Source organism: Lotus japonicus, chromosome 4 (assembly GCF_012489685.1).
Source record: "Lotus japonicus ecotype B-129 chromosome 4, LjGifu_v1.2".
Classification (NCBI taxonomy): domain Eukaryota; kingdom Viridiplantae; phylum Streptophyta; class Magnoliopsida; order Fabales; family Fabaceae; genus Lotus; species Lotus japonicus.
The window spans coordinates 41,242,414-41,252,929 of NC_080044.1; the positions used below are offsets into that span (position 1 = coordinate 41,242,414).

A 10,516-nucleotide genomic window follows, 5' to 3' on the forward strand; every position below is an offset into this window, starting at 1 on the left:
TCTAACGTTTGTCTTGAGTGTTTTGACAAACAGGTTCTGATTCTGACACCAGAAGATATATTCATCAGAGGATCTGAAGATCAGAGGATCTGAGGATCAGAGGTTCTGAAGATCAGAAGATCTGAAGATCAGAGGATCGGAGGATCAGAGGATCTGAAGATCAGAGGATCTGAAGATCAGAAGATCAGAAGATCTGAGGATCAGAAGATCTGAGGACCAGAAGCTCTGAAGGACCAGAGGCTCTGAAGGTCCAGAAGCTCTGAAGGTCCAGAAGCAGAAGTTACGAAGGTCAGAGGATCCAAGCTTCCCTCTGACTCTGATCACCAAGCTTCACAAGTTCCAACATGAAGCATTCCTCTGATCAGAAGTCAATGGTTAAAGGCAAATGTCTCTATCAAGAAGTACAAGAGCAGTGTACTATTCTGACAAGCCTACCTACCAAGGTTCAGCCATAGCAGGTTCTGGAAGTTCCAGAAATGCCCTCCAACGGTCATATTCTCTCAACAGAAATATCCTTTGCACCTTGGACTATTTAAGGCTGAAGAAAAGAAGAAAGAAAAGAGAGAGAAACCAAGAGCTGCAATACAAGAAAAGATTCAAGCCTCTACTTTCTTCATCTGTTCTTATTTAGTTTACACTCAGCTTATTTTAGAAGCAAACCTTTGTAAACACCAACCTCAAACAGTTGTTTGATTTTCCTTAAGGGACCGGGTAGGTCAGTATCCTTAAGAAGACTAAGAGTGTGAATCTTAGTGGTGATTCCTTTAGGAGATCAAGGTTGATCGGATACCAGAGAAGACTAAGAGAGTGAATCTTAGTGTGAGCTAAGTCAGTGTATTGTGTAACACCCCAATTCTAAACGGTATATGTATTGCAAATATCAGAGTGATAAAACTTCTAACACTCATGGGGCATTACATAATCACTTAAAACATTATCATAATGCTCCTGTAACAGATACATAGCACATAAACTTTGAGATGAACTCATAAATAAACTTAAATGCTCTTGTGACAGTTAATTAGTCTTTGAACTAGTTCACTTTGACAAATAGTTATGCAGCGAATCCAGTGTCTTTAAAACTTAAAGAAAACATAGTATCTTGCCCACAACTTAAAACAGAAACAACTTCTCAAATAACAACTTAATTCAAATTATAACAGAAGGAAAACAAGCGTCCATTTCCCCCCGAGTGCTACGTATCAGAGCAAGGACTCCAACTCGAAATAAAGGCTATAGACTACTCCTCCTAATTACCTGCACGTTACCAACAAGGGTAACATTCAAACAGAAGGGGTGAGATATCGAGTATCATAAATATAAGAATGGCAATAAATATGCTAGATTAATGCCACACCACTTCTTTTTATATTCATATAGCTCAGTTACTAAAACAGTCACAAATAACGTCATCGACTCGGATACAATTCGAACACAACAATGACTATGCATATGTATGTGGTACCAACAGGGCTTCAGCCCTCATCACGAATTGCCAATTATTGGAGGCACAAGGCATAAGCCTTCATCACAAATCGCCAATACAGGCCATCACAGAGTATGCAGATGCTATGCGACTCAAAAGGACGTATACATCTCATAATCATCACTTCAACATGAGGCATTGCGCCTATATCACTACATCACTAACATCGCTTAAAACAACACAATTCAGCACACATGCATTTTTATCAACTATACAATTACCCTGACATCTTAGGCAATTTTGGCACCAAATCAATGAAACAACTCACTTAAGCATGCAATCATGGAAGAAGCTATCACATATGGTAAATAAATTATGGATTTCATGCTAAAGGTGTTCAGCCACATGCATCATCCTCATAGCTAATACATGGAACATAAAGACACTAACTTTCATACAACATGTAAGCTAAATCTAATTATATTTCCAAAACAATCAGAATTTCCGTAATCTGGAAAAACAGCAGGAACACCAGCCACTAAAAGCGGTCTCCTGAATTCGTTACTGAACCAAAAATCATGTATTTTATATGCCTAGAAAGCTAACTTAAAGTCCTACAATTTTTTAGTTGATCACATCTTCATTTGAGCACTCTAACTGGGCGAAAACAGGTCTCGAAGTGTACTGTCCAGCCCAGGAAATTTTGGACAGCAGCACAGCATCATCAAATCCGTGCATAAATCATATAGCAGTTCAGGAATTACGCTCACAGCAGAAACATATTTCAGTAGAGATAACCTACAGGATTCGTTACTTGTTCAAAAATTACAAATGACCTCAATTTGAAAAGCTAACAGAAAACTCTACCTCTTTCTAGTTCATCAAAGAATTTTCTGGGCACATTAACAAGGTGAAAAAATCACGTTGAAGTTCACTGGCAGAGATAGCAGATACAGAGCGCAGAAAAACATGGTTTACTAAACTGAACTTACAGACCTCGTCTCTCAACCAAAAATTATGTACCATATCACTCCAGAAAGCTCTTTCAAAGGCCTACACTTTCTCAGTTCAACGCAACATTATTCGAGCACTCTAAACAGGCTCTAAAAGGCTTCGAAAGTCACGGTTCATACCAGGAAAATGACCAGTCCGTTTTATGTTCCAAAATAAGTGATTAAAGTTGTTTCTCATCAAACAAGACACAAAACCTAACAAGCATGCTACCTAACAGTCCTTATGTGCGTGATCATAAAGAAAATCAAAAGGGAACCTCAACCCAAAACTCCTAGCATACTATGGTTCTGCCCTCACCCCGTTCAATCACACAAAAGAGAATCCCAAAATCAATGGATTTCAAATCAGATTTCCAGAACATCATTAACAGAAACAATTCTACATCTCCCAAATCCCTAATATCATTCACCATAATTCCATTAGAAACTCAAAATCCCACCCTTACCTTTGGATTGAGTGCAGCTCCCCGTTCCCGATCGAATTCTCCGAAGCCGATCCGCTCTCCCTCTCTTCCTGCTACTTCACGCACAACCTTCTTCTTTTTTTTTTTCTCCTTCTTTCACGCGTCCTCTTCTTTCTTATTTTTTTTTTTCTTTAGCTGCTTCCCCATCCTTATTAAACCATCTAAACCTAATTCCTCAAGGGCTAAACTAAAAATCCTAAAATCTCTCCTAGTCCTTGTCTCTATTTTTAATCCTAACTTTCACCCCCTAGCTCTCTTCCATTTCATAAAACACACTCAGCATCACAAAAAAATTATTTTATTTCATTAAAGTATTAATATATCACCTATTAAACCCCCATACAATATAATCTTAATTAAAATAAAATACCAACATTATTTTAATTAAAAACGGGGTGTTACAACTCTCCCCCACTTAAGAATTTTCGCCCTCGAAAATTTCCTTAAACGAACAATTCGGGGTAGGACTCTCTCATCTGACTCTCAAGCTCCAATGAAATAAAGAATGCATCACACCCATAATAATAATGGCAATCAAAGATGTGCCATTAATAAAGCACGTACTTCGAATTAGTCTATCCTCAGCAGTAGTCTCAGCACCAGATAAAGCAAACACCTTCCCCCTTGCAGGATCCTTCTTGGGTTTGTCACAATTAGTACTGATGTGACCTTGCTCTCCACATCTGTAGCATGCCACAGTTTTACCTTCTAGGCACTCAAAGGATTTGTGGCCCAGCTTGCCACACTTAAATCATGTTGCTTCTGAATTGGGACATTCAGGAGAACGATGTCCTTCAACACCACACTTGTAGCACCTAACCGGATTAGGAGCTCCTCCCCCACTCGGCTTCTTGTCATTACCAGCTTCTTGTTTACCGTTATCAACAGGATTCCCATACGGTTTCCCTCTGAATTGCCCCTTTTCTTTCTTCTCTTTCAAAGACTTGTAGTGAGCAGCACTTTCCCTGCTATCCTCATCATATATCCTACTCCTGTTAACCAGGTCAGAAAATCGGATAATCTGTTGATATCCCACAACCTTCTTGATCTCAGGTCTCAAACCATTCACAAACTTGTTACACTTAGATCTCTCAGCTTCGGCAGTATTGTAGTGGGGACAAAACTTAATCAATTCCTCAAACTTTGTAGCATACTCCGCCACGGTTCCATTACCCTGCTTGAGTTCAAGAAACTCAATTTCCTTCTTTCCACGCACATCTTCTGGATAGTACTTCTCCAGAAATGCACCCTTGAAAAGATCCCAAGTAATCTCCATCCCATCACCTTCAAACCTCTGAACAGTGTTGTCCCACCAATCTTCAGCTTCTTTCTCAAGCATATGGGTGCCAAACTGCACCTTCTGCGCGTCAGTACAATTCATGACTCGAAAGATCTTCTCAATTGCTTTCAGCCATGCCTGTGCTTTGTCAGGGTCGTATGCTCCTTCAAAGGTTGGCGGATTGTTCCTCTGAAACTTTCCCAAAGCACGGAATTCATCCTGATTATGGTTCCCAAGGTTCGCTTGCTGACCTTGCCCAATGGCGCCAACCAACATTGCCAATGCCTCAGCGATAGCTTCATCATTCCTTCCGGCAACCATTTTCCTGAATCTCCAAACAGCCAACAACTCTTATCAAACAACAGCTCGATAGTGCTACTTACACATATCGAGTATCAGTAAGTATTAGAATATATATTATACTAAAAACTTGGTCACTGACCAACCATTGCTCTGATACCACTAATGTAACACCCCAATTCTAAACGGTATATGTATTGCAAATATCAGAGTGATAAAACTTCTAACACTCATGGGGCATTACATAATCACTTAAAACATTATCATAATGCTCCTGTAACAGATACATAGCACATAAACTTTGAGATGAACTCATAAATAAACTTAAATGCTCTTGTGACAGTTAATTAGTCTTTGAACTAGTTCACTTTGACAAATAGTTATGCAGCGAATCCAGTGTCTTTAAAACTTAAAGAAAACATAGTATCTTGCCCACAACTTAAAACAGAAACAACTTCTCAAATAACAACTTAATTCAAATTATAACAGAAGGAAAACAAGCGTCCATTTCCCCCCCGAGTGCTACGTATCAGAGCAAGGACTCCAACTCGAAATAAAGGCTATAGACTACTCCTCCTAATTACCTGCACGTTACCAACAAGGGTAACATTCAAACAGAAGGGGTGAGATATCGAGTATCATAAATATAAGAATGGCAATAAATATGCTAGATTAATGCCACACCACTTCTTTTTATATTCATATAGCTCAGTTACTAAAACAGTCACAAATAACGTCATCGACTCGGATACAATTCGAACACAACAATGACTATGCATATGTATGTGGTACCAACAGGGCTTCAGCCCTCATCACGAATTGCCAATTATTGGAGGCACAAGGCATAAGCCTTCATCACAAATCGCCAATACAGGCCATCACAGAGTATGCAGATGCTATGCGACTCAAAAGGACGTATACATCTCATAATCATCACTTCAACATGAGGCATTGCGCCTATATCACTACATCACTAACATCGCTTAAAACAACACAATTCAGCACACATGCATTTTTATCAACTATACAATTACCCTGACATCTTAGGCAATTTTGGCACCAAATCAATGAAACAACTCACTTAAGCATGCAATCATGGAAGAAGCTATCACATATGGTAAATAAATTATGGATTTCATGCTAAAGGTGTTCAGCCACATGCATCATCCTCATAGCTAATACATGGAACATAAAGACACTAACTTTCATACAACATGTAAGCTAAATCTAATTATATTTCCAAAACAATCAGAATTTCCGTAATCTGGAAAAACAGCAGGAACACCAGCCACTAAAAGCGGTCTCCTGAATTCGTTACTGAACCAAAAATCATGTATTTTATATGCTTAGAAAGCTAACTTAAAGTCCTACAATTTCTTAGTTGATCACATCTTCATTTGAGCACTCTAACTGGGCGAAAACAGGTCTCGAAGTGTACTGTCCAGCCCAGGAAATTTTGGACAGCAGCACAGCATCATCAAATCCGTGCATAAATCATATAGCAGTTCAGGAATTACGCTCACAGCAGAAACATATTTCAGTAGAGATAACCTACAGGATTCGTTACTTGTTCAAAAATTACAAATGACCTCAATTTGAAAAGCTAACAGAAAACTCTACCTCTTTCTAGTTCATCAAAGAATTTTCTGGGCACATTAACAAGGTGAAAAAATCACGTTGAAGTTCACTGGCAGAGATAGCAGATACAGAGCGCAGAAAAACATGGTTTACTAAACTGAACTTACAGACCTCGTCTCTCAACCAAAAATTATGTACCATATCACTCCAGAAAGCTCTTTCAAAGGCCTACACTTTCTCAGTTCAACGCAACATTATTCGAGCACTCTAAACAGGCTCTAAAAGGCTTCGAAAGTCACGGTTCATACCAGGAAAATGACCAGTCCGTTTTATGTTCCAAAATAAGTGATTAAAGTTGTTTCTCATCAAACAAGACACAAAACCTAACAAGCATGCTACCTAACAGTCCTTATGTGCGTGATCATAAAGAAAATCAAAAGGGAACCTCAACCCAAAACTCCTAGCATACTATGGTTCTGCCCTCACCCCGTTCAATCACACAAAAGAGAATCCCAAAATCAATGGATTTCAAATCAGATTTCCAGAACATCATTAACAGAAACAATTCTACATCTCCCAAATCCCTAATATCATTCACCATAATTCCATTAGAAACTCAAAATCCCACCCTTACCTTTGGATTGAGTGCAGCTCCCCGTTCCCGATCGAATTCTCCGAAGCCGATCCGCTCTCCCTCTCTTCCTGCTACTTCACGCACAACCTTCTTCTTTTTTTTTTCTCCTTCTTTCACGCGTCCTCTTCTTTCTTATTTTTTTTTTTCTTTAGCTGCTTCCCCATCCTTATTAAACCATCTAAACCTAATTCCTCAAGGGCTAAACTAAAAATCCTAAAATCTCTCCTAGTCCTTGTCTCTATTTTTAATCCTAACTTTCACCCCCTAGCTCTCTTCCATTTCATAAAACACACTCAGCATCACAAAAAAATTATTTTATTTCATTAAAGTATTAATATATCACCTATTAAACCCCCATACAATATAATCTTAATTAAAATAAAATACCAACATTATTTTAATTAAAAACGGGGTGTTACATATTGTTAGTCACTTGTAGGTTTCAAGTGCAGTTGTAACAATTATCTGATTAGTGGATTGCCTTCATTCTAAGAAGGAAGAAATCACCTTAACGGGTGGACTGGATTAACTTGAGGGATTTATCAAGTGAACCAGGATAAAATACTTGTGTGCTTCTCTCTTCTCTCTATCTTTATCCGCTGCACCTTCTATCTCAGAGAAACCGAAAAGATTTACTTTAAATCTTAAGGGGAAAGTTTTTATATTCAAAACTCTATTCAACCCCCCCCCCCTTCTAGTCGTTTTTCACACCTTTAGTATGGCTATCCTCAGACTCAGAATGTGCCAAACAACTCAAAGGTCACACATATGAAGAAACAATGGAAGCCCAAATGAGAAGTTACTTGTCTTGTTGCCTACACATCTTTCAAAGCCTCTGCAAGGGAAGACTGATATTTTGATAGTGGTTGCTCAAAGCACATGACAAGAAATGAGGTTTGGGATTTGGTACCAAGACCTAAAGGAGTAAATATTATTGGCACAAAATGGATCTTTAAAAACAAGTTTGATGAAAATGGAATTGTCACCAGAAACAAAGCAAGACTAGTTGCTTAAGGGTATACACATATAGAAGGAATTGACTTTGATGAGACTTTTGCACCAGTAGCTAGACTGGAATCTATAAGATTGTTGTTGGGAGTTGCATGTCTACTGAGGTTCAGACTCTACCAGTTGGATGTTAAGAGTGCTTTTCTGAATGGATACTTGAGTGAAGAAGTTTATGTTGAGCAACCTATAGGGTTCATAGATCCTCATCATCCAGATCATGTGTACAAACTAAGGAAAACACTATATGGCTTAAAGCAAGCTCCTAGAGCTTGGTATGAGAGGCTTACTGAGTTTCTTGTTAGAAATGGCTACAACAAAGGGGGTATTGATAAGACTCTATTTGTGAAGAATGATAAAGGGAAGCTCATGATAGCACAAATCTATGTGGATGATATAGTCTTTGGAGGAATGTCAAACACGATGGTGGAGCATTTTGTCCAACAAATGAAATCTGAGTTTTAGATGAGCTTAGTTGGTGAGTTGAGCTATTTTCTAGGACTGCAAGTCAAGCAAATGGAGGATTCCATGTTCATTTCACAGAGCAAGTATGCTAAAGGCTTAGTCAAGAAGTTTGGTTTAGAGAAGTCAGGTCACGAAAGAACTCCAGCTGTAACTCATGTTAAATTAACCAAGGATGAGCAGGGAGAAGATGTTGATCAAAGTCTCCAGCAGACCAGATATCACTTTTGTTGTTGGTGTTTGTGCTAGATATCAAGCTGCTCCTAAGAAAAGCCATCTACTGCAAGTAAAGAGGATCATCAAGTACATCAATGCTACAAGTGACTATGGTATTGTGATGCAAACTCTTCTCTAGTTGGCTATTGTGATGCAGATTGGGCAGGTAGTGCAGATGATAAGAAAAGCACATCAGGAGGGTGTTTCTTCTTAGGAAATAACTTGATCTCATGGTTCAGTAAGAAGCATAATTGTGTTTCATTATCAACTGCAGAAGCTGAGTACATTGCTGCTGGAAGTAGTTGCACACAACTCATGTGGATGAAGCAAATGCTCAAGGAGTATGATGTTGAACAGGATGTCATGACATTGTATTGTGATAATCTCAATGCAATTAATATTTCCAAGAATCCAATACAGCATAGCAGAACCAAGCACATTGACATAAGACACCACTTTATCAGGGATTTGGTGGAGGATAAAATTTTCACTTTGGAGCATGTTACCACTGAAAAACAATTGGCTGACATTTTTAAAAAACCCCTTGATGCAAGTACGTTTGACAAATTAAGAGGAAATCTTGAGATTTTCCTCTTTGAAGGAGCATAGCAATTAACGCTCCTAAAGGTGTTAACAGCTAGTTTTACTTTTTTCATCATTAACTGTCGTTGTGACATAAGCAGAGAGAGGTTTGCTTCATTGCCCAACTGCTATATAACCACCTCCAACGGGCAAATTGTCGCATCTCAACCGCTTGTGATTCTTGTTGTTACAATTCTCACTCACGTTCATTTTCATTTGTTCATCAATTCTCTGTGTTCAATTTGTTGCTGTTCTCATCTCATCATGACTCAAGCATCAGGAAAGAAAGACTCTGTCAAAGCCAAGATTGAAAGAACTTCACTCAGTGTGAAATGCATGGGTCTCAAGAGTGGTTCTTCAAAATCAAAGAAAGACTCTATGAAGAAGAAGGCCAGAACTCCTGCAAGAATGATGTACTAGTCCAAGGCTCGCGATGAGGCTCCATAGAATGCTCCTGTTTATGAGGATGTCACAGATGAAGAGGAGGTTTCTGCTGAAAACTGCCCTATTGGTCCCAATCAAGATGATGTGCCCGATGCTAGGGCTTCTCATCCTGAAGATGTTCCTAATCAAGAAATTTCTGAAAAGGAATCCTCTGCTCATGAAGATTCAGATTTACCCACTCAATCTCATGGTTCCTCTTCCCCTTCAAAAGAGGAAGATCCAGTGCATGTGTCCACTGATGACTCTCAGTCCAAGGAATCAAGTCATGCTCTAGTCTCTGTTCAGAACATCTCTGATGATGATTCTGATGATGTTACCTTGACTGCTTCTCTCCCTGATAGTGTTGCTGCCAGAATCAAGAGAAAAAGAAGGGTTCCTAATGTTGAAAACGAATCTCCTGCTCCAAAGAAGACGTCCAAGACAACTCCAGCGACTTCGAAGTCGAAGCCAGCCGATGTGAAGGGAAAAGGTAAGCAAAAGGAGGTTAAAACCAAGAGTGCTAAGAAGAAGAAGTGTAACACCCCGATTTCGGTGGCGTCACTTTAGTAACCAAAAGTAAACTTAATGCGGAAAAACGTGAATATATTTTTTTTTCGATTATAACTAAGACAAGACTGAAATAAATAAAACCCAAGTGCGAAAAGTAATAAAACTAATATACAATATATAAACAGCCCCCGCTGTAAGTAGCAACCTCGTCACGAGTGAACCTCCAGTGACGGGTAATAAAAGAGTAGCGCCCGTAGGCAAAAGTACAAACCAAAAGAAAAGGTTAAGTGTCCGCAACACTATCCCTCAAAATGAGAATAAGCTGGCCCATCGGCCTGAAACAAGACTTCCTAAGTCCAACCAACTCTCTGTGATTCCCGTAACGAAACCACACAAAAAGCTATAGGTGGGAAACTACGCTGTCCCGAATGAAACAAATGATGTTCAGAGCTAAGACTCTACTCCTACACTAATCCCATCTCGAGGAGCTCACACTAACACTCAATCCTACATGCTAGCGTGATCGTCGTCCGAATCTGAATCCAGAACGACTAAGTCTAGGTACATCCTCCGTCCTCCGCTCGCTATCGCGATGCGCTCCTGTTCCAGCATCCCAACTCTAGT

The 10,516-nt window shown here is 39.3% G+C and overlaps 1 protein-coding gene across 2 annotated transcripts; it reads right to left on the reverse strand.

The window, feature by feature from the left end:
* Positions 1-913: 913 nt before the first annotated feature.
* LOC130710060 (uncharacterized) lies at positions 914-4,639 on the reverse strand. Of its 2 annotated transcripts, none has more exons than XM_057559212.1 (2): positions 2,886-4,639; positions 914-1,257 (listed from the first exon to the last, which is right to left on the reverse strand). In XM_057559212.1, the coding sequence occupies exon 1, from the start codon at positions 4,501-4,503 to the stop codon at positions 3,655-3,657; it is 849 nt and encodes a 282-aa protein (XP_057415195.1). In that variant the 5' UTR covers positions 4,504-4,639; the 3' UTR covers positions 914-1,257; positions 2,886-3,654. The 2 variants fall into 2 exon arrangements, with proteins under 2 accessions (XP_057415195.1, XP_057415196.1); XM_057559213.1 differs by having other exon boundaries at positions 2,294-4,639.
* Between the last annotated feature and the right edge of the window lie 5,877 nt (positions 4,640-10,516).